Source organism: Manihot esculenta, chromosome 1, assembly GCF_001659605.2.
Source record: "Manihot esculenta cultivar AM560-2 chromosome 1, M.esculenta_v8, whole genome shotgun sequence".
Classification (NCBI taxonomy): Eukaryota; Viridiplantae; Streptophyta; class Magnoliopsida; order Malpighiales; family Euphorbiaceae; genus Manihot; species Manihot esculenta.
In genome coordinates this window covers 38,572,373-38,599,327 of record NC_035161.2, presented here as the reverse complement: position 1 = coordinate 38,599,327, position 26,955 = coordinate 38,572,373, and the positions used below count along the sequence as shown (strand labels likewise).

The 26,955-nt window shown below is 37.1% G+C and overlaps 3 protein-coding genes across 5 annotated transcripts; 2 read left to right on the top strand and 1 right to left on the bottom strand.

The window, feature by feature from the left end:
* The first annotated feature begins 3,284 nt into the window (after nucleotides 1-3,284).
* Nucleotides 3,285-5,259, top strand: LOC110619314 (heat shock factor-binding protein). Its single transcript, XM_021762681.2, has 5 exons — nucleotides 3,285-3,468; nucleotides 3,885-3,938; nucleotides 4,256-4,279; nucleotides 4,345-4,387; nucleotides 4,889-5,259. The coding sequence occupies exons 1-5, from the start codon at nucleotides 3,466-3,468 to the stop codon at nucleotides 5,029-5,031; spliced, it is 267 nt and encodes an 88-aa protein (XP_021618373.1). The 5' UTR covers nucleotides 3,285-3,465; the 3' UTR covers nucleotides 5,032-5,259.
* A 2,435-nt stretch (nucleotides 5,260-7,694) lies between these two features.
* Nucleotides 7,695-12,300, bottom strand: LOC110612452 (protein LOW PSII ACCUMULATION 1, chloroplastic). 2 transcript variants are annotated; one of them, XR_002487483.2, is made up of 9 exons: nucleotides 11,971-12,300; nucleotides 11,498-11,601; nucleotides 10,915-11,050; nucleotides 10,437-10,668; nucleotides 10,079-10,236; nucleotides 9,542-9,730; nucleotides 9,232-9,328; nucleotides 8,832-8,928; nucleotides 7,695-8,442 (listed from the first exon to the last, which is right to left on the bottom strand). XR_002487483.2 is itself a non-coding variant. In XM_021753251.2 (9 exons), exons 1-9 carry the CDS (start codon nucleotides 12,202-12,204, stop codon nucleotides 8,368-8,370), a joined length of 1,326 nt encoding a protein of 441 aa, XP_021608943.1. In that variant the 5' UTR covers nucleotides 12,205-12,300; the 3' UTR covers nucleotides 7,695-8,367. The 2 variants fall into 2 exon arrangements, 1 of the variants encoding a protein (XP_021608943.1); XM_021753251.2 differs by having other exon boundaries at nucleotides 9,232-9,332.
* An 81-nt stretch (nucleotides 12,301-12,381) lies between these two features.
* Nucleotides 12,382-18,767, top strand: LOC110612440 (putative indole-3-acetic acid-amido synthetase GH3.9). Of its 2 annotated transcripts, XM_021753240.2 has the most exons (7): nucleotides 12,382-12,691; nucleotides 12,778-12,858; nucleotides 14,088-14,166; nucleotides 14,279-16,251; nucleotides 16,379-16,480; nucleotides 17,132-17,955; nucleotides 18,048-18,767. In XM_021753240.2, the coding sequence occupies exons 4-7, from the start codon at nucleotides 15,962-15,964 to the stop codon at nucleotides 18,623-18,625; spliced, it is 1,794 nt and encodes a 597-aa protein (XP_021608932.1). In that variant the 5' UTR covers nucleotides 12,382-12,691; nucleotides 12,778-12,858; nucleotides 14,088-14,166; nucleotides 14,279-15,961; the 3' UTR covers nucleotides 18,626-18,767. The 2 variants fall into 2 exon arrangements, with proteins under 2 accessions (XP_021608932.1, XP_021608924.1); XM_021753232.2 differs by having other exon boundaries at nucleotides 14,088-16,251.
* The last annotated feature ends 8,188 nt before the right edge of the window (nucleotides 18,768-26,955 follow it).

Here is a 26,955-nt window from a genome sequence, read left to right as displayed (position 1 = left end):
ATATCAATAATATATAATAATAAATACTAAAATTTTTAATTTATTTAATATAATAAAATTTATTTATGTATAATTTTGTACTCGATGTTTTTAAATTTTTTATTTTATAATTGAAAATTATGTATATTATTTAAATTTCTAATTATCCTCTACTTATATATTTAATTAATAATTTTTTATATTATTTTGAATCTAAAAAATAAAATAATGTATTATAATTTATTCTTGATTAATCAATAATTTTAAATTTAAAATCTATATATAAAAAAATATTTTATTTATGAATTCATATAAAAAAATATATTATTTTATATTATTTTATAAAATAGTAATATAAAATATTTTAATATTTTTACAATTTTACAATTTTACGAGCAAATGACTAATTATTAATATAAATAATTCTTTTTGAGAAAAAAAAGTGTAAATTCATACTTTAGTCTTAAATATAACAATTATAAAATACTGAAGCTTATTATTATTTTTTTTAAAGCAAAATTACTGATTATATTAATAAAATTTCATAAAATAAAGAGGGATATCATCCCAAATAGAGAAGCGATTATACCTGATAAATTTTTAGCCAAAATATGGACAGTCAGAATAGTATTACGATAACCTATCTAATAGAAATATCAGTTCTAGAGTCTAACAAAAATTTATAATCATTCAAAATCAAATTCCTGTATAAGATAATTTGATAAAAATACTTCTCAAATACCTGTCTAAACCCTTGTATAAGATAATTTGGCAAATATACTTCATATTCTTTCTCATTTCTTAAGTATAAATTATTAAAATCTATCGAACAAAGTCACGGAAAATAGTTTCTATGAAATAAAGCTCAAATAAAGTTTAAAGAATGATGTCGTCCTTACGATTCTGAAAACCCATAATAATTAGTAAACCTCCATTTAACATTATTTTCCGAAGCAATCGAATCAATAAAATTTGAAGAAAAGCTAACTACAGAAATAGACCCATAACTCTTCCGCATTAATGAAATGCCTTCTTCTAATAATTGTTTATTGACTGAGAAGCAACCATCAAAATATAAAAAAGGGTAATTTATGATTTAGTCCCTGGGTATTGCCATTATTAACAAGTCAGTCCCTGTATTTTCAGAAACCTATTAAAACGTCCTTATGTTTTTTCTCCGTCAACGAAATAGTCCTTCTGTCTATTTTTGCCGTTAAAAATATAGTAAAAGACTAAATTACCCCCAATTATTTTTCTCCTCCTCCTCCTTCATTTTCTTCTTCATCAATTCTTCTTCCTTTTGCTTCTTCTTCTTCAGCTTCTGTTTTTTCTCTTTCTTCTTCTACTTCTTCTCCTTTTTCTTCTTTTGCTTCTTTTTCTTCTTTTTCTTCTTTATCTTCTTCTTCTTCTTTTCATTCTTCTCCTTCTTCTTCTTCTTTTTCTTCTTTTTCTTCTTTCTCTCCTTCTTCTTCTTCTTCTCCTTCTTCTTCTTCTTCTTCTTCTTTCTCTTCTTCTTCTTCTTCTTCTTCTTCTTCTTTTTCGGAGGAGGAGGAGGAGGAGGAGGAGGAGGAGGAGGAGGAAGAGGAAAGAAAAGATAGGGACTATTTTGTTGATAAAAAGAAACAATAAGGATGTTTTAATAGATCTGAGAAAAGATAGGGACTATTTCGTTGACAAAAAGAAACAATAAGGACGTTTTAATATATTTCTAAAAATATAGGGAGAGACGATTTCATTGACAGAAGGAAACGATGAGGAGGGACTATTTCGTTGACTTAAATAAACGATAAGGATGTTTTAATAGATGTGAGAAAAGATAGGGACTATTTCATTGATGGAAAAAATAATAAGGACGTTTTAATAGATATGAAAAAAGATAAAAATATTTTAATAGATTTTTGAAAATGTAAGGACTAACTTGTTAATAATTACAATATACAAGGACTAAATAAATTGTTTTATTTGAGGGTAAAATTGGATTTTAAAATTTTTTATCTCTCCTCCTTTATCTAATTTTAACGGAAAATAGGACGGAAGGACTATTTCATTGACGGAAATAAAACATAAGGACGTTTTAATAGGTTTCTGAAAATACAGGGACTGACTTGTTAATAATGGCAATACCCAGGGACTAAATCATAAATTACCCTATAAAAAATTACGAAAAAATTTCATACAAAAACTAAGAGTTTTTGTTTCCATAAAAAATAAAATGTATCACTTGTAACTAAAAACAAAATTTTTCACTATAATAACTGTCCGATGATTGCCGTCATAAATCTGTCAAAAAGGTTTGCATATTCTAAAAATTAAAATTGATTGGATTGTATGTGAGAAATATCCCCATCATACCGAAATTATAAGTGACGATCGGAATATTTGTAGAGCTCTTAATAGGGACAACAATATCTTTTTCTTTATCGATAATCAATTAACGCAGATCGTTTTTCATGAGAAGGCGAAAAAAGAAGTTAAGTTTAAAAAAGAGAAAAAAATGAGAGTATCGAGTTATAAACGGATCACAAAGAAAAACATACATCGAAAGTGTTTGAAACTTATTATTATAGTTAATTTTAGGTTACATTATAATTAAAAAGAAATTATTTAATACAAGTAAATTACTTGTCACATTTAAAAATGAGTACCTAATTCAAATTTCCAACGGGCCTGACTTCGATTCTACGTTGATGCCGTAGATTGATTGATCGTATCTATGCGATATAAAAGTGAGATTAAGAAAAAAATGAATTGTTTAAAAGTGTGGAATCAAATTAGATAAATATGTCAAAATTATATTTTTTAAAAAATAAAATATAAGCCCCTTTATTAAAAATAAAATAAATAAAAAAATAAACAACACTCACTATTTCTTAAAAAATAGAATATACTCGTCATCCTATTTTTTTTAATTGTTAGATAAAGGATAGAAAAATGGGAGTAATAACATAACATGTGTCAATATATATTTGTTGGTAAATTATTGGGTGCTTTGGGTTTACTAGATGATGCATTTAGTTAACAATATTATAACGAATAATTAAAAAAAATTGAAATTTAAAAAATTGAAATTTGATTTCAACTTCTATATAAACATGGCAATTTAGTAGTGATATAAATTTAATAAGTGCTTTAATTTTTTAATTATTTATTATAATATTAATAATTTATCGAATTTTAATAATATCATGCTTGCCTTGCCAGACCAATTCTCCTCTTTTCAATTTGTCGTTGAATATGATCCATATAGAAAAAAAAAAACAAAAGGGAAATGTCAGAATTTGAATTTTCAAAATTCAAATAGACAAATGGCATATCGGTAAATATGCGTCATCATTTGGAACAAAAAAGTTTGGCCCACTCGTCTATATACGAGATCCATTCATTTTCCACTCCTCCGTCGCCCCCAAACGCTCAGCATCGTAGGCACTGTCCGGTAACCGACCGAGCAAAGCAAAGGAAGTCGGAGATTAGCTATCAAACCAAACAATGGTAAAACCTCTTTTCTGCTAATTCCACATAAAAATTTATCATCATACTTTCTTATGATCCTACATTTGGGATCCATTTTTGAGTAAATTGTTTGATTTTGCATGTGTTAAATCGTTAGGGTTTCAAATTTCCTATATATTTAGATCACTTCTCTCTTGCACATTAATCCTTACTAATTACTTGACCTGGTAATGGGATCCTTTTTCTGTTTGATGTTGGGAATAGAGAATTTGAGAGTCTACTATTTGAAAATCTATATATTTAATTCATTAGCCGTTTCTTCAAGTTAGCTTTCCAGTTTAAACCCTCCGTCTTATCCTTCCTTTCTTTCTCCCGTTTTCTCTGTAGTTCATTACAATATCTTCTTTTGGTAGGTGTACTGCAGCCTGTTTCATTTATTTGTTTTTGTTTTGAAGGACGGACATGATTCCGAAGATCCGAAGCAAAGCACTGCTGATATGACTGCTTTTGTGAGTTCTTTCACTTTCTTAATTACTTGAGTGATTCTATTAGTACATAATCCTCTGAGAAATTTGTGAGGCTGTGGTCAGGCTCTCACGCCTGGTGGCTTAACTCTGATGGCCTTCAAATTTAGTTTATTGTCCAAACTCTGGACATGTTTGGCCCACACGGTTTCATCATATTTAAATTCTTTAGTCCTTGATGTCGTAATTAGTTTAAATCCTTCTTATTTTATGCAATGCCTATGTTGATTCCAGCTTGAGTATGTTTGTGCTTTTCTTATAGGAGATTTAGTGATGACTTAGTTCCATCATTTTTTTCCCAGGTGCAAAATCTTCTTCAACAGATGGTGAGTCATTTCTTGGACTTCATGTTCTTTGTTTCCATGGTTGCTTACTGAAATTTTGTTTGCAGCAATCCCGGTTCCAAACAATGTCAGACTCCATTGTTACAAAGAATATCCTTCACATTAGTTATAATTTGTCTATGATAAATTTATGTTAAAATTCTTTGTGATCGAAATCGGTGGATCTGTCACACATAATAAAGGAAATACCTTCTGGTGTCCTTGCATGAGCTTTTCAATATTCCTGGCTTATTGGAAATCTTCTACATGAAACCTAGTTGCAAAACTATTGGGATCATTCCATCAATTGTGTCTTAAGACATGTTTTGCTATTCAGAATTCAGTTACCATTCTTAGGTGAAATGCGGGTAGGATTATTTTGATGGGAAAATATTCTGATTTTGAGCTTTGGATGCTGGGTGTTTAGTTCCTTAGGTCTATGAAGACATTAGGTACCTGTAGAATGCCTACCATGTAAATATTTAAAGACTATATGTGCTCGCTCCCTCCCCTTCCCCCCCTGCCTCCATGCCAGAAGGCTCTGTTAATGTTTATTTAGTTGTCACTGGTTCAAAATGTGTGAGGTTCCTTGTTTTCTTAACTTCGATGCACTTGACGAGATGGGAACTCGGATAAACGACTTGGAGCAGAGCATAAATGACTTGAGAGCAGAGATGGGAGTGGAGGGCTCACCATCTCCTTTGGCATCCAAGCAAAAGCCGAATGAAGACAACCGCGGAGAAGGTTCAGCTTAGAGTCATTTCTTCCGTGTCAGATGGTTTTAATTTCATGCGTACTTCAGTTTGTTTTTTCTTCTTTAAAATGTGGTTTGAGAATTAAATTTTTATATCTACTGTTACTGTTATTCCCACATGCAGTTTCTCTTTGAATCTGGTTGGGAGTAACTTCTGTCTTCTGGTGCTGTTGTAGAGGAAAACTTGCAAATCTGAGATGTTATTTTAGTTATGATACCTGTTCAGTCATTTCTTGATTGTGGCCAAGTGATTCGTGTGTTTGCTTATTCTTATTGTTTCGCAAAAAATCTATTGAAACTTGGCAATAGAAGGTATGTAGCGTTATGACCCACAATCTGATCTACCCGAGTACCGAATTGTTGCTTCATTTTTTCCAGCTGGAGTACCGTGGTCTGAAACTTAATGAGATTTATAACCATGGATGCAACTGTTGAAGCCCATTTTATTAACATTTGCAGTTTGAATATCTGTTTTGTTTTGTATCATCGTTTTTTAACCTATTCCTGTCTTCAAAAGAAGTAAAGTTGGAAGGTCTCGGTTCTTTCTCCTCTTGACTATGTTTGAACCATAGTGTAAGCCATTTCTATTGACATGCCATCGGGTTCAACGCGTTTTCAACTCTTGGCAAGTTTTGAGCCACATACTGACAGAACTATCTTTGCGAACCCCAGTATAATTAACATGTTTATACAATTGTATTTTTTTTTCCTTAAGCGACATTCCGAGTCGTAAGCCTACACAAACTTGAGATATCCATTTTGTCTTGGTCTACTTAAATGAAAGGCCAGATCCTCTATGGGTATATCCACTGCATTTGAATCATGAAATTATTCTTGAAGATTTTGAAAACAGCTACAGCCTTTTTCATCATCATGCAAACTACTTTAGGTTCTTAATTAGGAACTGTCAACTACACCCAAAAAAACCATCCATATAAAATGGGTCCAGACAATGACCGTTAACAGACACGAAACTGTGATGATTTTAAGAAATATCCTTTCACATCCCTAAGCACAAATTGCGTGCCCATCTATCTTTGACGGTCTCATTGATTAGACATCACAGGTTCTATTAGAAAACTACGACATAAGCCATTTCTATGACATCCACAGCCACCAGTCCGCCCCATACGGACCTCAGATGATGTAGCAAAATTAAAGTGAAAAACAAGTAATATGAACAAGTTCATAAGTAAATATTTATTAAGACATATAACATCTGTATCTTGCAATGTCATGTATATGTTACAAAAGAAATCCAATACAAATCAATAAGACCATATATAGAAACAGCAGAATTTTAATAACCTTAATTAACTACGGCAGCGAGTAATAGCACTGCAACCGCGGGAATAGGGGTTGGCCTCTGCTCCCGGCTGGCAGTTATAGTAGGATGCACCTCTCCGGGAGCATGGCACAGTGTCCCTCTGCAGCGCTCCATAGCTTATGTACTGTGTGGTGGTCGTCTGCAGTATCCTCCGGCTGATCTCCGAATACATGTGGAATTCAACATCTCCCATGCAGTCTGCTACAGAGCCTTGGCATCGGGCTTTCGTCGGGATCCAGCTCAGTTGGTGGTCTCCAGTTCCATCAATGGTGGGTGAGGAGATGATCAGAGCTGAGAGGATTAAGTAGAAGGTCAATAGAAAAATAGAACAATTGGCCATTTTTTTGTTGCTTGCTTTGTCTTTCCTTCTTTGTGTCTATATACAACTGGGATGGCTAGTGGTTAACTTTGTTTAATCGTAGTAGTTAATGGGAAACTACAATGACACTCGTTTTCTCGCTATTTACAGAGATGCCACTCGGCAATCGGCATTAGATTCGACGTCTTCACAGGGAAATTTTAGAGAAAAGATCCATGTGGCATTCGTGTAATTAAACGGATAATGAAGTCTTTACATTCCTAAGCAGGCCTAAGATTAGTTCGATTGGCTCATAAAGCAGGTATGTGAGAAGAATAAAAGATTAATATTCAAGGATTCGTCCACCAACCTTCAAGGCTTCAGCCTTCAAGAGATTGGCTGTCCTATTCTAAATATTATAATAATAACAACAAAAATAATAAAGGCTTAATCAATTTTTTTTTTTTAATAATAGGAAAGCTCCTTATTTAGGGAAGGTGTATCCCTGACGACCCATTCAAAACCTACCACAAAGACAAAAAGATACAATTTGATAATAGAAAATGTCTGATTGGACTTGGTTTAATGCATGTAATAACACACACTAAATGCCTCGGACACAGAAACTTTAGCTCCCAAGCACATGGTGGTCCGCAAGAGTTTGTGTTTCAGATTATTGGGATTTGATAAACTTTGGAGGTGATTCGAGGTATTATTACTGATTCGATGCTCAGACCCTTTTCTCAAACTCCTAAGGTTTTGGCTTCAAACGAAAAACGAAGAAATAAAATTGATCAGTGAGATCACAGCAACTCTTTTCGCTTCTAATAATCACGTACGAAGACAGAGCGTTTTCTTGAAAATGGGATTAAAAAGATTTCGAAAAAAATAAGAAAGGATATATTTGGTGGTAGTGATAATTATGATGCAACATTAAACTCTAATGCTCACTTTAAATGACGTGAGGAAATAATAATAATTAACGAAAAGATAAAGAAAATTAAATAAAGAAAGGTAATATTTGAAAAAAGAGGTAAAATTAATAAAAAATGCATAAGGATAATGGATATTAAATTTTGAAGAATTGTCTGACGTCCTCCCCTTTACACCCTAATTTGAGGTATAAAACAAAATTGACATTTGAAGGATAAAAAGAAATAAGACTTGCTCCTATTTGTCTTTATATACACCTCTCAGACCTCTTTCCAAACAGGACATATAAGTTGCATCCTCCTCCTTCACCCCAACCAAACATGGCGTAAACTCTTGCAAAAAGAAGAACCAGATCGCACTCCAAAGTAGCACAGTTTTCAAGAATCCAGAACTTAAGGGTCAAAAGGAAACGTCGAGGCATTTGGGACATCGCGATTTGAGCTGAAATTGAATAAATAAAAATCCCAGCTCTAACTTACACCTGAATGCATGTGCTATCACTGTATTTGTCAGTTGCCAAATTTTGGTTTCCTTCTCTTCAATATTTGCCATTTGAAATTTACAATAGGATAGCAGTTACAAGTAAAAAAAAAAAAAAGAGGAGCTAAGCAGCTCCAAGGACCAAGGAAACAAGCTTTTCTAATAAAATCACTTGAATAACAGAGAGGGCATAATGAGCAATCACCATGGATGGTATAAAAATCATATGATAACAATTACAGAGAGGAAAAAGCCAAAAAAGAGAAAACTTCAGGAAGTAATTGCAGAGACGGGAACTTCTATCTTTCTAGCTTACTTAACAAAGCTTCCATTGGCGGCAGCTCCGTCACAATTTGTTGCCAGTCAGGCATGCCCTGCAGTAATATATGAGTTACTTACGAATGGTGGTATATGAGAAATGTCTAGTCCTTCTAATCTTTTGAAAGATGTTAGATGTTTCTAATGTAATAAATCCTGTACTGATCCAATGCATTCCAGCAACGTGCCTATAAGTGGAGATAATATAGATTCAGTTACTAGCTTTTGCTAGCTTCTATATGAAGATCAAATGCAGCTGCTGGGATAACTGGTTAACTAAAAGGAATTAATTCCCGAACCAATCCAAGGTCTCCATATTGTTGATGAATTCTACAATCTTAAGATTTAATTCTTCTGTTTCACTCGGCAACCAATTCATGTAAAACAATGATATGCATTTCAAGTTCCATCGCAAAGATGCTCAGTTGATAAAATATGTACTCACTTTCCCTGATCTTCGAACTCGACCGTCGAGGCGCAGTATTATGTAGACATCCTCACCTGGAGTAACTCCTTCAGATTTCTGCTGATCCTTTATCCACCTATACAAGTTGGGAAAATTTACTAACCAGATGAGACTACAAAGTCATGAAGGAAGACAAACTTGTATAAGCCACCAACAAGTGCCTTATTAGAATGGATTAGAAAAGAATGATATCCTAGTTAGTTTAGGATTTCAAGCAAAGAAGCAAGTAAATCATGGTGATGAATGAAAGAAGCCTGAAAAGAAGTTAATGATGAGATGCAAGATAGTATCAACTTTAATAAAATGCAGCACTAATTACCTGTGTCATGGTGAACTTTGAAACAACAGAAAAATTACACAAAAAAGAGGAGAAACTGACCTTTCCCATTCCACTGGTGATACAGCCTCCGCTTTAAAGCGAATCTCAGATTTCAATTTTGATTTTGCAACTACAGACTGAGCTCGCTTCTCAAAATCTTCCTATCATGGCACCATCAAATCTAAGTCAGGACTGGAACAAAATCTCCACTCAGTTAAATCTAAACTTAAACTATTAAGACCAGCTATAGTGAAACCAATATTCTATTCCATTATTCCCTAATACAAAATGATTAGATAGAGTTTTAGCACTTCCCACAAAGCCTTAGGAGCACAAGGAAGAAATATAATGTAGGAACAAAGCTTCTTACCCCAACAGAAGGAAGAGAAGCAGCTGCCTTCCTAGGAACACCAAATCCTTTCTTCTGTACTTCTGGTTCCCTAACTTCGCCCCAAACAACAGGAATTAAGAGAACACCTCGCCTAAGGAGCTCAGTTCGAAACCTCTCTGCCTTCTGCATAGCCAGGGAAACAGTCTCCTTTTTCCCTGCTAAAATTACCTAATTCCAGGCCATAATTAGAGCATTGAACAGACAGCATTTGACTGCTTTCACATGATGAGATGTTTCAAAATGTCATGGATGGAAGAATTTAAGATAATTGCTGACTGGTAAACCTGCCCCATTTTGATTATAATAATTCCTTGGTTCACGCTTCAATGAGCTCATCATAACAAAAAGAATTGCACTACATTCATTAACTTACAGTAAAACAGATACTAAAAGGACAAAACCTTTGTATGCCCCACTCAAAATTTATTATGCAGCAACAACATAAGGATTGAATTTAAATGAAAGGAAATTGTCACACAAGTAATTTGATAGGAGAAAGAAGCTTCTGATACTGACCGGCCTAACAGTGTCCCGTAGCTGTACAAGCTCAACAACCCGATTAGTGGAAAGGCACAAAGGCAACCTTGATAGAGTTTCATCTCTGGTTATCTGCGCAATTTGTTCTTCTTCTTTCTTATTGTCCCACAAAAACAGGGCCACTAGAACGATAATGCCTGTAGATAGCTGATTCAAAATCTTAGTCATTTAGAAGCAAGCTAAAAAGCCTCTGGTCAATGATTGTGTTAAGTGCAGTAAAGCCATGTGTAAGTCAATAGATAGAAAGGAAAAGAAATGTCAAGGCTTGCTCACCACTGACATTATACATCAATTAACTCATTTTCTTCATATGACAGAGAAAGGTTAAAGCATTTACCACCAATATTAATGGCAGCATTTCCAGCAGTTCCCCAGAGGTCTGGGGCACCTTCCCCACCTTTAATTGCAAGAAAGAGCCTTGGAATTGTAAAGAACAATGAGATTCCTGCAGCTGCTGAGAATGCCACATAAAAAAACCTCCTAAACCCACGAAATGGTGCTTGGACCTCACTAATAAGTTTGAGATCTCTACGGAAGCTGTAGCCTATATCTTCCCCTCCCAGCCTAGCCTGCAAAAATGACATTATTTAGGAGACTTAATGCTTAAGGATTTCAATCCTTGATTACCAAAGGTTGCCTTAAATCATTATGTGAATTCACAATCCAGTGTCTTTGAGCTTCAGTTAAAGTGTTGAAAGAACAATAGAGGATTGGGTATAAAGCACACATTTGCTTACAATTGCATAATCTGGCAAGTAGAAGATGAAAGAAAAAGGGCTTCAAATATGAAAGAAAGACAAAGTAGTGTGAAGAACCTCTTCTTGCAATTCCTTGAACTCAGGCAAAACTCTAAAGGAAGCCAAGTCTGGATCATTCAAAATGGTGCCAAATTTTAGATTATATTCCCTTAAAGCAGTACGTAGGCAATCAGCAGCTTTCTTCCCTTCCCCTCTTCCTCGAGACAAGAATGACAAACAACGCGAATCAGGTCAACTTAATTATGCTTTATGCTTCTGTATTCATTTATATTGAACCATGGTTCACATGGAAAAATAGCAACTTCAAGTCAGATAAAAAAGATATCTTTTTAGCAGCCTCTTATTTTTGCAGAACTTAACCAGGAAGGGCACAAGTTAATTGAGAGATTATCAAGTTTTAGCTGAAATAAATAAAGAATAGAACTCATGGGGGCAATTGTAGCATCAGTCTGCTGATTTTTCCTTTTTCCTCCCATGAATATCCTAATAAGTATCACTCTTTTCGTTATATAATCAATTCAATGTGGTTAAACGGTATCAGATTAAAATAATTAATTAATTCCATTGCAGCGAATTATCAGAAATTGACACAAAATGAAAAGCCAAATCATGCGACAGGGAAAAAAAAAAAAAAATCTACCGGTAGGCATGGCAGCAGGCTTTATTGTAGAGAGCAGCTTGGGCCTCAATAGGTGTGGGATCTAAACTAAGAGCCGTTTCAAACTGGATTAAAGCATCTTTAACCTGAAAAATTCATTGTTACGGAGAACATTCAATTTCATGCTCAAAAGCTTGACTAATTAATCATAATTACATCAAATCAGTGTGCTTCATAAGACAAATGATAGGTAGTAGGCAGGGTAAGAAATGTGCCCCACAAAATTAAGGTAGAAGATCAATTTCAAGTTCTTGTCTCAAACATTTCAGCCGAAAGCAAAAGGCACTGTCTACAACGAAGGTACACCGAAATAGGAATAAATTGGACCGAGAAATAACCAAAATTAATAAACCTATAAATACCCTTAAGCAATACAATTCGATACCATAGTAATAGCTGAATAAGAAAAAGAAAGAAACAGAAAATACGAAGAAGGGTAAGAGTGAATGAAATACCCTTCCTTTGGAGAACAGGGAGAGGCCCAAATTGACACAGGATTCGGCAGTCTGAGTATTGGCTTCAGGCGACTGAGAAGTAGAAGAAGAAGAAGAAGAGCAAAAGGTTAAAGAGAGATGAGGCTTCTTTCGAGTACTCAACAAGCTAGTTTTGTGAAGCAACCATGAAGATGGTGTTCTTGACTTTGAGAAGCAAAGCAGATGGCTGTTCAGCGCCACAGCAGCTAGAGCCATTGGGCTTTTACACGTCACCCGTTTAGCTCAGTTGGTTCTTTAGATAACTCCCCATTCTCTTCCTCTGTGTCATAGCTACGAGTACTCTCTCGAGTACCGTTATCCCAACACTCGCCATACAAGTCTCGTGTTTCTAAACGCTGCCGTTCCACCGCCTTGCGCAATTACCGCCACCTAGCCGTTAATCCTTCCCCCTCCTTTTCTCTTTCTTCTCTCCCCCGCTCGTATACGTATAGGTGATCATACGTATACATATATGTACGTACACCCGTATGTATGTACAATAGTAGGTTAATTATTTTCAGTACGTACACCCGTATGTGTTGATTGGTCAATTCGTTACCCTTTTGAACTAAATTTACATAATGGGTCGTAACTTACGAGAACTGAGCTCCAAATAGCTCTATCATTTAGAAGCAACAGCATGGCCGCATGGGACATGAACATTAGCTGGAGTTTTGGCAGCGCCGGCTTCAATCAGCAATTTGTAAGATAATTCAAATGGCCAAATTTCTCTCAAAAAAAATCTCATAGTATTGAACTAAAGAGTATCTTGGTTGCTTTATTTTGCAGGCGGATGCTTGTCTTGCCCTTAATTGTCAATCTAAGAAGAGAAATTCAAAATCTTGTAGCAGCAGAAATATAATTTAAACTGTAAGCGTTATCTATTATTGTATTCGAATTGCTAGGTTTTGTAAATTGTGAATTATGACTTGATTATTTATGTGGGCCTTTACTGTCAATCACTTGGCGAATTATCGTGTCTGGTTGCTTCTTAAGATATTCTATTTGTCAAGATTGCACACATGCTCATGGGATTAATACCTAAAGTGTAGGGTTAGCTGCAAATGTTAATCAAACTGCAATTATTTTTTACGAACAATCTGTCTGGTTAGCTTACTGAAGTTGCTTTTTTAGCTTTTTGTTATTATAGTTCAAAATAGCAAAAAGCAAAGGTTGCAACTTTAGTAAGTTAATCAATTGAAGCCTAAATTATTTCAATCAAAGGGATACTTCTATACTAGAATTATTGGCCTTATCAAGTCCAAAGGTGGAAAATATGAGAAGACACATAAATCATGTAACCATTAAAACCCAAAAGAGCCAGGAAAGTAAATTTAAAGCCACTGAATTTGTAGCGAGACAATATATCTCATAACCCCTTTACTTGAAGGAGAATGGTGACTGTCAATGAGTGATCACCTACGTCGCCAAATCATGTTCGTTGAGATATGGTTATTGAAGGATAGTACATGTCATCACATAACACTAACAAAAGAAAAGCAAGCTACTTTGTTGTGAAAGGTGGTTGTACATCTTATTTGGTACATTTTTTTCCACTTCAAATGTCCTAAAAGGCTGCCTCCATTATGCTGGATGCTGGAAGAATGCTCAACCAGACATCCTCCATTGGAAGCATTTGCTCTTTTTTGTTTTAAGTGCTGGATTCCAACTGTATGTTTTTACATGGCTTACATCATATAAAAGTAGGGTCCACTAAACAGATGGACTCTTGCAAATCCCTATCCACATAGAAGCTCCCTGGGAGCATTGGATGTCGGATCACAGTACATTGTGAAATTTTTCAGTGTTTATGACTAAGTTTTAAATGTAACTCCCCGCTTTTTGGTTGTGATTCAGTTACTAGAAAATTATGTATTTATGATAAATATCAATACCATTGCTCTTCCCTGATTTTTATTCATGATCATGAGTCATATCATAGGAAAGGAAAAAGTTGGTCATGGAGGCTTCACATATGTTACCATTTAATTCAAGCCTGCCTTCCATTTTTTTAATGATACTTCTATGGACTAGTATTCGTAGGTGATGAAATTCTAGGGGGATGTCATAACTGTAGATATGAACAAATGTTTTTGCAGTACATACAGAAATGAGCATCACACGGTGAGACAGTTGATGAGTGCTGCAACATTATTGGTATTGGAGAATACTGCAATGGTTAGTGGAGGACACCATGATTTGAGTCATGCACGCGATGTGCTCTGTCTAGTCATGTAAAAACAAGGCTCAGTAAAGTGAACTTTCTCATGCTTTATCACTTGTTTCCCAGGTATGGAAAAAGATTTATTTTGCATTGCACTATTGTCTGGATAGAATTGTCATGGTGGAGAGGAAAGAGCGTCAGCAGAGATCCACTGCGTATTTCACACTTTTGAGAAAAACAAAAAAGAAGAAAAGAAAGATCATCAACGGATGCGGCGAGCATCAACCTTCTTTAACCGTACATGTGCTAAAGCTGTTGAACATGACCCAGCATCATCTCCATTTGGATAAGGATATTTGCTGACATGCAAACCCCTTGATCAAGCATCTTAAACTCGTTGAAAGGCTGAGATTGTTTCTTCTTTTTTCCCTACGAGGCAAAAGAAAAATCTATCCTCAAAAAGGAGGCCACAGTTTTCATAATCCAGTATATTTTCATTAAAATGGTGCCTAAGAATAACTTTACAATAATGGAGGCTGTTGAATGACCTTAGATACCTGCAACTTAAATTGTTGCATATGATCTTTCTAGTGCGTGTATTAACCACTATAGTCATATTAAAAGGACTGAAGTTTTTTTTTTTTTGGTTGTTTTATGCATCATATTCTGATCTGTTAGAGAGCGAACTGACATTTTAAGAAAGATATGATTTCTTTAGATTTCTCATTCTTTTGTTGAGATGATATTGCAAAGATAGCTATGTGTGGACATTAAGTAGAACCAGATACTGAAATCTTTGTCTTGTCAAGAATGCAAAATATGAAAAATTAAAAATAAGTTGCAGTTGTCTTTAGAATCAAATTTTAAGATACACACTAACTGGTGCACAACTAAATGGTAGAAAGTACAGTCCAATTTCTGATACCTCAAATCATGTTTTATATTCCTGTGTGCTTTGGCTGGGATGCGTATGTGTGTAGGATAACTATTTTGCAACTCTCTCTCTCTCTCTCTCTCTCTCTCTCTCTCTCTTCTTGTTGCAAATATAAAGAGTTACTGCTCTATTGATTTAGATTCACCAACTGAATTTCTAGTAAATAATATATTTAAAGATTGGTCATCTAAACATTTTAAAAATGTGGGGCCAAATTGTTGCATCACAAATCAAATTTCTTTTTAAGTTGATTGATTGAATTGCATAATCTGTAGAATTCAATGTCTCTTTTCTCTATATACAAGCCTGTATCTGTGTGCGTATATGATGTTCATAATAGTTGTGGTAGCACTTGAAAGCTTACAAGATAAGGACATTATTGGAACTGCTTTAGAAGTAAAACTGATTAAACAACATTTTATAATATGGGAACCTTCACAAAGATTTATATTTTCCCATTACATGATTTCATTAGCATGGATGAGAGAATTATGGCTTAAGATTTTCCTCATGATAATGAAGGAAAGGAAAGAAATCGATGGTACTTTATGCTGCATCACGAATGTGTGAAAGACCTCAGAATTTGGTGCTCTGTTAGAAACTATTACCTCTGCAATATTCTAATATACAAATGGCTGTCATTGTACTTTGTACGTTTAAATCATGGTTCTTAGTTCGTCTAAAGCTAGTGGGGGGCCACATTATAGATGGAATCTGTTCCTTTTTATTTTCCATAATCAGCTTGAATTGATGGTTACAAAGAAAAGAACAGTTATAAGAAGCACCTGCATAGCCTAGCTTATTATATATAAACTACTAGATTGAGGCTTTGGTTACACTAGTACCTTCTTCCACCTCCTGCACATACCTTGAACATGGATGGAAAGAAGTTGAAGTACGAAGGTGATGATGCATTGAAGGAGATTGAGAGGCTCACAGAGAAGGCTGGTAAATTTCAGGAAAGCATATTGAAAGAGATCTTAATACAGAATGGGCAGACTGAGTATTTGAGCAAATATATTAAGGGATCAAAAGATGTGAAAGATTTTAAGCGTTGTGTCCCTGTCACTACTTACAAGGATATCTATCCGTATATCCAAAGGATTATTAATGGAGAAGGCTCCTCTCTTATTACTGGTCATCCTATAACTGAGATGTTATGCAGGTTTCTCTTTCTCCTCTGTTTCTTTCCCTATGCAAATATGCAAGTGTTACCACGTATGATTTTTTCTATTATTTGATTTTTTTTTTTCCAAATTTTACATTATCAACTGATCTTTCCTTTTTTACAGCTCAGGGACTTCTGCTCGAGAACCCAAGTTAGTGCCATCAATAGCGGAAGATCTAGACCGCCGCACCTTTATATATAACCTCATCATGCCAATCATGAACCAGTTATTTACGTCTCCTTTATATATATTATATAATCATATATACATGCAGTTATGTTGATGGATTATAATTTATATCTTGTTTTTTAACAAATATTATGCCCATTGCACTACCATTTATCTTCTGGGGAAATTTATAATTCTATTTAGAAGAACCTTCCAGTCCTTTATTAATCACAATACATCATATGAGCATTAGAGCATTAGTGGATACAGCATATGAGCTTAAGGACATGTTAATCTGGATTCCGTACAGAGGACCAATACCATGCATTAGTCGGTAGAACTTACTAGTACAATTACCCTTCTTGCTTTTAATGACCTTTCTAGTGGGGAAGCCACCAGTCCTTTCATGATAAGTTTCAACAAAATAATTAGCCTTGATATTTTTGGTGCATGAGCAGGTAATATGCTGATGAGCTGCCTCACTTTTATTTTTGCCTAGTATAGGATCCTGATGTCTTCTCGAATGCATTTAAATGCTGGTGGCATATATAGAAAGTTGATGAGCTAGCTCTGAAGCTGGCTGGAATCAATTGGATTATAGGTTTCACTTGGCTTGATGTCATCATCATTTTTTTCTCTTATGAGCCATGATTTGTTATAGAGGTCTAAGATTCATCTTCATTGATAAACTTAATACTATAATTTCAGGTATATCTCTGGTTTGGATGAAGGTAGGGCTATGTTTCTGTATTTTGTTAAGGTAGAAATGTCAACTCCTTGTGGCTTGCCAGCTCGAACTGTGCTAACAAGTTACTACAAAAGTAAGCACTTTAAGTGCCGAACACATGATCCTTTTAATGACTTCACTAGCCCAGACCAAGCCATATTGTGCAAAGATAGCAATCAGAGCATGTATTGCCAGTTGTTATCTGGTCTAGTTCACCGGCACCAAGTCCTAAGGATAGGAGCTGTATTTGCTTCAGCCTTGCTTCGAGCCATTTCATTCCTGGAGCACAACTGGGTTCACCTATGCAATGATATACGCACTGGTCAAGTAGATCCCATGATCACTGATCCTGAATGCCGTTCATGCATGTCAATGATAGTATCATCACCTAATCCTTGTCTTGCGGATGAAATTGAGGAAATTTGTGGCCGTCCATCATGGAAGGGTATTTTGTATCACCTTTGGCCTAGGACAAAATATATTGAAGCTGTGGTGACAGGATCTATGGCACAATATGTCCCAGCACTCGAGTACTATAGTGAGGGGAAGTTGCCTTTGGTTTGTACCATGTATGCTTCATCTGAGTGTTACTTTGGTGTCAACTTGAAACCCTTGTGTGATCCTGCGGACGTGGTTTTTACCCTTATGCCTAATATGTGTTACTTTGAGTTTATCCCTCTGGGAGAGAATGGGAAATGGTTAATGGATTTCGGTGAGGAAGAGGAGGTGCCCAATGATAAGCTTGTTGATTTGGTGCATGTTAGACGCGGCTGTTATTATGAGTTAGTGGTCACTACGTTTGCTGGTAAGGACTTATCCTTGAATTGGCCTTATTTCTTTTAATCTTTTGTGTGTGAGGTTTTACATTCCAATTGATTCTCTCAATAAATAATTCAGGGCTATATCGCTACCGTATCGGTGATGTGCTTCAAGTGACTGGATTTTACAATCAAGCTCCACAATTTCGATTCATTTGCAGGAGAAATGTGATTCTCAGCATTGATAATGACAAAACCAATGAGGAAGATCTTCACAAGAGCATCACAGCAGCAAAGAAATTACTTGAACCATACAGTGCGCTACTCGTGGAATACACTAGCTATGCAGACACATCATCTGTACCAGGGCACTATGTGTTGTATTGGGAAATCCTACATCATGCATCAATCATCAAGGACACTCCAATCCCACTCGATCCCACGGTGCTCCAAGAATGTTGCATAGCTGTGGAAGAAGAACTGGATTACGTGTATAAGCGCTGTCGTGTCTTCGACAAGTCTATAGGACCACTGGAGATATGTGTGGTGGAGCCTGGTACATTCGAAGCACTGATGGATTTGTTCATTGGTCAAGGGGGATCAATCAATCAGTATAAGACGCCAAGGTGCATTAAGTCTAATGCTGCACTTATGTTGCTTAATTCTCATGTGAAGGCATCATTCTTTAGTCCTAGAGATCCTGCGTGGATCCCTTAAATTCTGCTGGAGTGTCCGGTTCATGATGTAGCGTTAAGGGAAAGCTAGAATCTCTGAATATTATTGTGAGTGTCTGTTATGGTGTAACCTTAGCAGAATACAAGAATAATGATAATCAAGGTTGGGATTTTGGACTGTTTAAGTAGCTAACGCACTTAATCTTGTACCAATCTTGCATGGAGATATTAAGAGATCTAGCGTTAGTTGTAGCGTAGGAGACAAAATCAAAGAATCTGAAATGGTGGCATATTTTGGTCACCTTGGACTTATCCCAGTTGCTAGATTCTTATCTCGTCGTCACCTCGTCAATGTCTGGTGCATACACCGAAATAATGAAGTTATGTCGCATTATTGAAATGACGGTGGGTATTGTCTAAAATTATGATAGACCTTATTAAAATTATAACATATATATATTTTTTATTAATTGAACGTATATATATCTGGATACACCACCAATGTATAAGAGAAAATATGTGAGATGACTGGATTTTATTCGCATCCTTCCTGTATATGTATTCCCAATGCGTGTTGTCTGCCGAACTTAACCAATTCAAACATTGGAGCATCATTTTTATAACTGATAAATAGTTTTATTCTTATTTCATCACATGGCTCCTCAAAAATATAAAGAAGGAATATGCAAAATAGAGAAATAGTAAAGGATTTATCAAAATACTCCGGTGAAAATTTTTCGACGTTTAAATCAGATTTATGAACTGGAGTAATAATAACACGTAAAAAATGTAGAGAAATAAAGGGATTTGCCGAAATACTCCACTGAAAACTCTCCGACGTTTAAATCAGATTTATGAACTAGAATAATAATAACACCTAAGAAATATAGAGAAATAAAAGATGGAGAAGAGAAAAAAAGAAAAAGTTGTCCTCAAGAGAAAAAAGCCTCCTTTTCTTTTACCTACCTTTCTTTTTCTAAAAAATGTAAGAATATATCTTGATAAAGGTAGAGTTTACTCTTTAGTTAAAATAAATTTATAAATTTTTATATGTTATTAAATGCCCTTACTCCCTAGTACAATCAGTTGAGTTAGACGACTGAACGTAGATCAGATTAAGAGAGTATATTCTATGCTTATAAAAGCGAGAAATTTCCAATAAATTATTTTGTTAATGTAATATGAACTAATTTTGCCCTTACTTTTGAAAATCTTATTTTGGTGGTCTTTGAAAGATTTGATTTTGATGGTTTTCTTTTTTTTTTTTCTTTTTCTAAAATTTTTTTTACCCAACTTCAATGGTCTTCTTTTTTGAGACTATTCTTTTTTGAGGTCTTCCTTCTCGAGAGAGACTGCAATTTACTAATGCAATTAATTTTTACATTGGGCATCATTTGATCCCGTAACTTAAACAATTATTCTGTTTGTTTGATATCAAAATCGGTTTCCAAGACTGATGTTCATTCAGTTTAAGATTTTCTTTGTTTACGTTCCTCTGTTAGGAAATCCAGAAATTACTGCAATCCAAAATAAGCAGCGGAAAAAAAAATCATTGTTTCCCTTACAGGATTCGAGTGCTTCATTTATTTCGAAAGAAAAGATAAGAGACTAACATGTTAGACTCGACGAGAAGATACAGTTTCGGACTGATGGTGCTGCTTCTGAAATGAACACCCTCAATGGTATCTACACAAACGTTTCCATCTAAAGTGCTAGTTCTCTCAATGGATGAATAACATATGTGCTCCCAATCTGTAGCCCAGAAAAATGATCACTCCAAAAACTTGCTCCCGCAATTCGCAGAAGAGGTTTTATTCATTATTCAGTCTTCTTGTTTTCCCACATTTTTTTTCGTAAAAAATTTGTGTTCATAACCAATTATCACAATCTCGCAGATACTCAAATATCTATGTGATAAGTTCTTTTTCAAAAAAAAAAACGAAAAAATCATTTATCTGTAACAGTTACAGATAAACTGCAGATCTTTTAAATATTATTATCTTATAATAATAAATAATTAATATTAATAATAATAACATCTTCTTTATTATTAATTATACTAATGGTTTTTTAGCCTATTAATATGATATAGCACATCAATGACTTTTTTTGTGTGTGACCCAATAGATTCACAATAATTGGCAATAGGCCCAGTCCCACAAGGCCCATAAATCATAAACGACCTCTAGCAAGACATTATGACTATCCAATTAATATGAGGATCGATAGTCCGATAAAGCCTAATAAATAGAACATGCATTTCTCAGTCTCACTTATCGAGGGGCCAGAAGATATATCTCTTAAAGAGAGGGACAAATTCTATCTTGATTGTTCAATATCCTCTACATAATTTCTATTATGCTCAATCATAACCTTTATAATTATCCGATTAAAGACAATGTTTGGTTATATCAAAATATAACAGTCCTTATGTTGGAAATTATGACAATCTCAAGTCAAAGGATTAAAACATAACTATCTTGAGATTCACTTATGACAATAACCCATGTAGTGATCTCAATGTGGGTCCATCCAATACTTAGTTCTCTAACAAGTATCTATGATTATTGAATTATATCAATATATACATAATCATCTCATGATTATCAATCAATAATCATACTAGTCGTATTTTATTATCATCACTATAATAATAAGTAATCAGGGATGTTAATCGTTATTATGTAACATGGAAATAAATAATAATGATAATAAAAATTCTTTTATTAATAACCAAAATGACATACAAAAAGGTCCAAGATAATGGTCTAAGGCAAATACACTAACATCCTCAACTTGGTATTCAGACTTATTGGCCTTACCGTCACTTCCAATCTTATTAGTCTTACTCAGTATTCAGACTCATTTATCTTACTGTCGCTTTTGGGCTTATTAGCCTCGCTCTGGATTCAGGCTCATTGGCCTTATTGTTGCTTTCGGACTTATTAGTCTCGCTCCAGATTCAGGCTTATTGGCTTTACTGTCGTACATGGAGAGATAACTTCTTCTTCTGCCAGGAGACTACTAAGCACATGGGGAGGGCTGAGATATTTCTTAAGACTTTTGAAGGCCTCTCAACAATCCTCTGACCACTCAAAGTTTGGGACTTTCTGTAGCTTCTTGAAGAATAGCAGACATCTCTTTACTAACTTAGACATGAATCTGTTAAGAGCTACCACTCTTCCCGTGAGTCTCTGTACATCCCTTACATAAATTGGCTCGGACATACTCATAATGGTTTTTACCTTTTCTGGGTTTGGTTCTATGCCTTTCCCACTGACCATGTAGCCTAAAAATTTCTCTCCTTTAATAAAGAAGGCACATTTCGCGGGGTTTTTACTCCAGCAGTACCTGTGTCTCTCTTTTAGGAGAGAGGTTTTGGGTGTTGCTTGCTTGTTGCTTGCATGTTTATGTATGATTGATGCTATGTTTTATGCTATGCCTGTTTGTTTGTGGAACATTCGGGGACGAATGTTCTTAAGGGGGGAAGAATGTAATACCCGGCTAGATTCCGGCATCGGAATCTCTACCTTCCGGCGGAATCTCCGTTGGAATCTGGAGTTTCGGGGATGCCAGAGGCTTCTAGAGGGGTAAAATGTGTTTTCTCAAATGTCTTTACTGATTTTTGGGTTTAAATGGAAAAGAATTGAGTTTTGAAAAGGAAGAGACCAAGGAGACATTTGCCAGGTTCGGCCGCCGAAAGTGAAGTTCGGCCGCCGAACATGGAAAGGCTTCGGGAGCGCCTTTGGCCTCCGAAAGTCTTGTTTGAACGAGCCAAGGTTCGGCCGCCGAAAGTCAAGTTCGGCCGCCGAACATGCATGAGTTTAGGGGGCACGTTAGGCTGCCGAAGGTCTTCGACCAGGCCACCTATAAAAGGCCCTCAGATCGGAAATGGGCGAGTTTTCTCCCCATTCTCGAGCTCAGGTGAGTTTATGCCTTCCTTTGGTCGTTTTCGTGTTTTCTCTACCCATCTCTCAAGTTTTTCATGACTTCTACCCTTGTGTTTGAAGATTTAAAGCTTAAAAGGGGTTTTGGGAGCTTGGAGCTTTGGAACTTGGATTCTCCACACCTCCGAGTTAGGGATTACACAACCCTCGATCTTCAAGAGGTAAGTGTAGATCCTTGCTTCCCTAGTGTTTTCATGAAGTTTTATGAAGGTTTTGATGGTTGAGTATGGGTAGATATGCATGTTTAGGTTTATGTGGGTTTTATGCCCAATGTATATTATGTGATGTTTGTGTTGAGGAGTTTATGTTAGTTTATGCTCCTTTATGCTTGTGGGAGTGAGTATGCATGTTTGGGAGAGAGTATGTGAGGATTTGGGTTGTTTTGATGGTTTTGGCCTATGTGGGTCATAAACTATCTAGGTATGTTTTGATGTTGTTTTTGGAGTTTAAACTAGTTGTTAAGCTCCTTTATGCATGGTTAAGTGTTTATGCCTGTTTTGGTTAAGTTGGGTGTTTGTTTTGGGGTGTTTGGAAGGTTTGGGAGGCTTGAATGCATGTGAAGCTGAGTTCTGCCCTTCTGGGAAGAACTCAGGTTCGGCCGCCGAAGGTGGTTTCGGCCGCCGAACCTGCCTTTGGATGCATGGTTTGGCCGCCTAACCTTGCCCCCGAAAGTTGAGTTTTGGCTTGAAAGCAGACTTTCGGCCGCCGAAGGAAGGATTCGGCCGCCGAAAGTGCCTGACTTTCGTCTCTGGAGTGGGACTTTCGGCCGCCGAAGGTGCCGCCGAAGGTGCCCGAGTTTCGTCTCTGGAGGGAGGGTTCGGCCGCCGAAGGTGCCGCCGAAAGTGCCCTGTCCAGCCGTTTCTTGGTTGTTTTCTATGCATGTTTTAGTGATGTTTAGAGGAGTTTTTGGGGGTATGTGTATGAGTTGTTTAGAGTATGTTTGGCACCTCATTCGAGTCCACCTGTGTAGGATCGGACCCGAGAGACCGAGGAGGCCAGTAGTGTTAGCTGTGCAGAGCAAGTTCAGCGTCTGCCAGAGGTGAGTAGAACTAACTAAATCTTTTATTTTATAAAATCAAATGCCTAAAGCATGTTCATGCATCATGATTATATGTAATAGGCTGATTGCACTAGTTTCACGAATATGGCGCATTGCATTATTTGATGTTGATTCAGGAGGTTTGGACCAAGGCGACTTCAATAGCCCATTTCTGTCATTGAGTCTTGGGTAAGTCCTTTGAGAGCCGGACAAGTACATATAGGAAAGTCCTGGTGAGCTCTCTGTGGATTTGGTACCCTGTCATGTATGTGAAAGTCCTGTGTGAGCTTCCTTGGGGGAGCCGGGCACCGACAGAGGGATTTTTGAGGTCATGTCTAATCCTTGAGAGTAAAGGATGCTAGCAAAGAAAGGAACTCTCAAAAACAGTCCGTGGGGAATATTTATTTGCATGAACCCCGAGACGGACAAGATACAGTTATGTGATTTCTTTGTGATATGATGCATTTCATGAGAGCATGTAATTAATGAACTGTTTTCTATGTTTCTACTCACTGGGCTTTTTAGCTCACCCCTCTCCCCTAACCCCAGTATTGCAGGTTTGAAGTCGATCGCGAAGTTCCAAGAGTTAAGGTTGTGCTTTTGTAATAGTTATAGATTAGTACTGTTAGTGTGGACATGATATAATGTAAACTGAGGTATAATGATTTGTAAGAGAATGTAATATAAAGTTAATTGGAGTTATGTTTATGGTTTAGTACTGTGCTTGGCCCTAAGACTTGGTTAGTCCCTGTTTAATACATGATGTATGTTATGTTTTAGATGTTGAGTTGTGTTGAACTAACTTGTGGCATGTGTTGTTTACCACGTTATGTTAATGGATGAGGACCCTAGAGGAGGTCTTATGTTTGTGGTTTGAGGCATGCACAGGTTAGGTTCTAGTTCTTTGGATGTAATCCCAGCTTGATGTATGTTATGTTGACCCAGCTAGAGTTTTGATGAGGGCTCTAGTAGGGGGTCCTTTTATGTTTCAGTTATGTTGCATACAGGTCGAGCTCGGTAATTACATCAGATGTTCCAGTTTTTATGTTAAAGTTTTGATCATGTATGGGATTTGACCAGGTGATAGGAGGTATGTTTGGCTTGCTACGGGTCCCGGCGGCCTTAAGCCGATCTGGATCCTAGCGCCGGTGGCGGTTCGGGCCGTTACAGAGGGGTATCGGTTCCCGGGCTGTTACAGAATGGTATCAGAGCTTTGGGCCTCGAGAGTACGGTGTGTTGCACATCGGAAAGAGGTTGGCTTAGAGGTCATAGAAGGGCAAGCACAATAGGCAGAAATCATGTCCACTAGGATAGGATGTAGGGTCCTGTCTTGTATGATGATGATGTGAAATGCCATGATTTTATGCATGGGCATTAATGTTATGTATGATATGCTATGTATGTTGTGGGTTCATGTGTTTTCATATGAACCGTATAATGCTAATGATTGATTGTATGCTTGCGTGTTGTTCTTCAGAGAGGAGCCAGAATGCGAGGTGCTCGTCGATCTGTGGAATCGACTGGAGTTCCATCTGAGAGGGAAGGTATGGGTACCTTTCCCCCTACTCTGCCAAGAGCGCAGTCGTGGGGAGTTAGCAGATGGGGTATATCAAGGGACCCTGGAAGGTCTTTTGATGTAAGCAGAGAAGGAATGGCTCCAAGGAGGATGTCAGCTAGTATGAGGGAAGTAGAGTCAGATGTTCAGAGAAGAGATGTCAGTTTGGGAATAAGAGTACCAGAAGAAGGTATGGGAGTTTTTCTGGAGGATGCTCAGACTCAGGATTCCAGGATCTCAAGTTCAGGAGGGATTGATCCCTCCACTCTGAGTACATCCTCCACGAAAAGCAAGAAGTGGGGCAGAACCCTGAGGGGGAAGAAGAAGAAGTTTTGGCAGAATTTGAAGTCTAGTCTGGGATTAGGTGGTGGTTCGAGCTCTGGCTCAGGCAGTTCAAGATGTATGAGGTGCGGAAGGCCGCACAAGGGAGTCTGCCGTTATGGGACTAATCTATGTTACAGGTGCGGACAGGAGGGGCACATAGCACGTGAGTGTCCCACTGCGCCCGGGTTGGCTCCGTCCCAGCAAGCAGCCTCAGGTAGAACAGCTCAGCCAGCAGCTCCAGCCATAGTTCAGGTTAGTGGTCGAGGCAGCGGAAGAGGGTCAGTCCCTCATTCTTCAGGTTCCCGCAGAGAAGGTCCGTCAGCTCCAGCTCGGATCTTCACCCAAGCTCAGCAAGAGGCAGACACATCGAACATGGTGGTGTCAGGTACGCTCACTTTTGAATGTTCTGATGTGTATGTTTTGTGAACTCTGGTGGTTTCTCTTTCTTTAGTTGCTCTAGGAGCCGTCGAGAGGTTGAGTTGATAGCTTCTAGGCTAGAGTGCTCTCTTTGGGTCAGTGGACTCACGTGTGATCCATCTGTGGCAGAGTCAGTCTGCCGGTTCAGTTCTGTGACAGTTGAGAGTAGATGCCTTCCACCCGACTTTGAGGTCTTAGACTTGACTGTCTGGACGTCAGTTTAGGGTTGGACTGGGTTTTTCTGCTCGTGGTGCTATCTTGGTCTGTAGAGACAAGGTAGTCAAGTTCAGAGGACAGAATGGGTCGGAGGTAGTCTGTTGAGGGAACACAGTAGGGATGCCTAGAGGTTTGTTGTCAGCCTGTCAGGTTCGTAGGGTGCGTATGAGGGGTTGTCAGAGGGTTCGAGTTCTTGTTGAGAGTTTAGCAGTCAGGTCAGGGAACCAGCCTCAGTGCCAGTTGTTAGAGAGAGAGTTCTTAGATGTCTTCCCAGGCGAATTGTCAGGTTTACCATCTGATAGGGAGTTAGAGTTTGGTATAGGAGTGGTGTCTGGATGCAGAACCATTTCTGTCCTTCCCTATAGGATGGCGCCTGCGTAGAGAGAGGTAGTAGTCAGAGTAGAGGTGAGACTTGGTAGACAGGGGTTTTATCCGACCTAGTACCTCACCCTGGATTGCTCCAGTGTCGTTGTGGGAAAAGCAGGATGGATCCTTGAGACCCTGTGTCAACTTCAGGCAGTTGAACAAGGTCACTACCAAGAGCAGGTATTCCCATGCAGGATGGATGATCTATTGGGACAGCTAGCAGGAGCTATTTGTTTTCCAAGATAGAGCTGAAATCCGGGTACTACCTGTGAGAGCTAGGGTTAGTTTTGGGTCAGAAGTGAGAAGAAGCCAGTTAGTGAAGATGGAGAGAAAGAATAAGGATCAGAGTAGCGCAGCGGAAGCCAGTGGAGTTCAGGAGAAGGTTGGGTATTGCTAAGGTGTGCCTAGAAGAACCGGGAGTTTTTACTCCAGCAGTACCTGTGTCTCTCTTTTAGGAGAGAGGTTTTGGGTGTTGCTTGCTTGTTGCTTGCATGTTTATGTATGATTGA

Excerpts from the sequence above, each read along its gene's own strand:
- LOC110612452 (XM_021753251.2), bottom strand. The coding sequence starts at position 12,204 with ATGGCTCTAGCTGCTGTGGCGCTGAACAGCCATCTGCTTTGCTTCTCA. Across the intron at positions 10,669-10,914 it reads TCAAGGAATTGCAAGAAGAG|GCTAGGCTGGGAGGGGAAGA; the intron begins GTTCTTCACACT and ends TCATTTTTGCAG. Across the intron at positions 8,443-8,831 it reads GAGTTCGAAGATCAGGGAAA|GGCATGCCTGACTGGCAACA; the intron begins GTGAGTACATAT and ends ATATTACTGCAG.
- LOC110612440 (XM_021753240.2), top strand. The coding sequence starts at position 15,962 with ATGGATGGAAAGAAGTTGAAGTACGAAGGTGATGATGCATTGAAGGAG. Across the intron at positions 16,252-16,378 it reads ATAACTGAGATGTTATGCAG|CTCAGGGACTTCTGCTCGAG; the intron begins GTTTCTCTTTCT and ends CCTTTTTTACAG. Across the intron at positions 16,481-17,131 it reads ATCATGCCAATCATGAACCA|GTATATCTCTGGTTTGGATG; the intron begins GTTATTTACGTC and ends CTATAATTTCAG.
- LOC110619314 (XM_021762681.2), top strand. Across the intron at positions 4,280-4,344 it reads AAAATCTTCTTCAACAGATG|CAATCCCGGTTCCAAACAAT; the intron begins GTGAGTCATTTC and ends TTTTGTTTGCAG. Across the intron at positions 4,388-4,888 it reads AGACTCCATTGTTACAAAGA|TTGACGAGATGGGAACTCGG; the intron begins ATATCCTTCACA and ends ACTTCGATGCAC.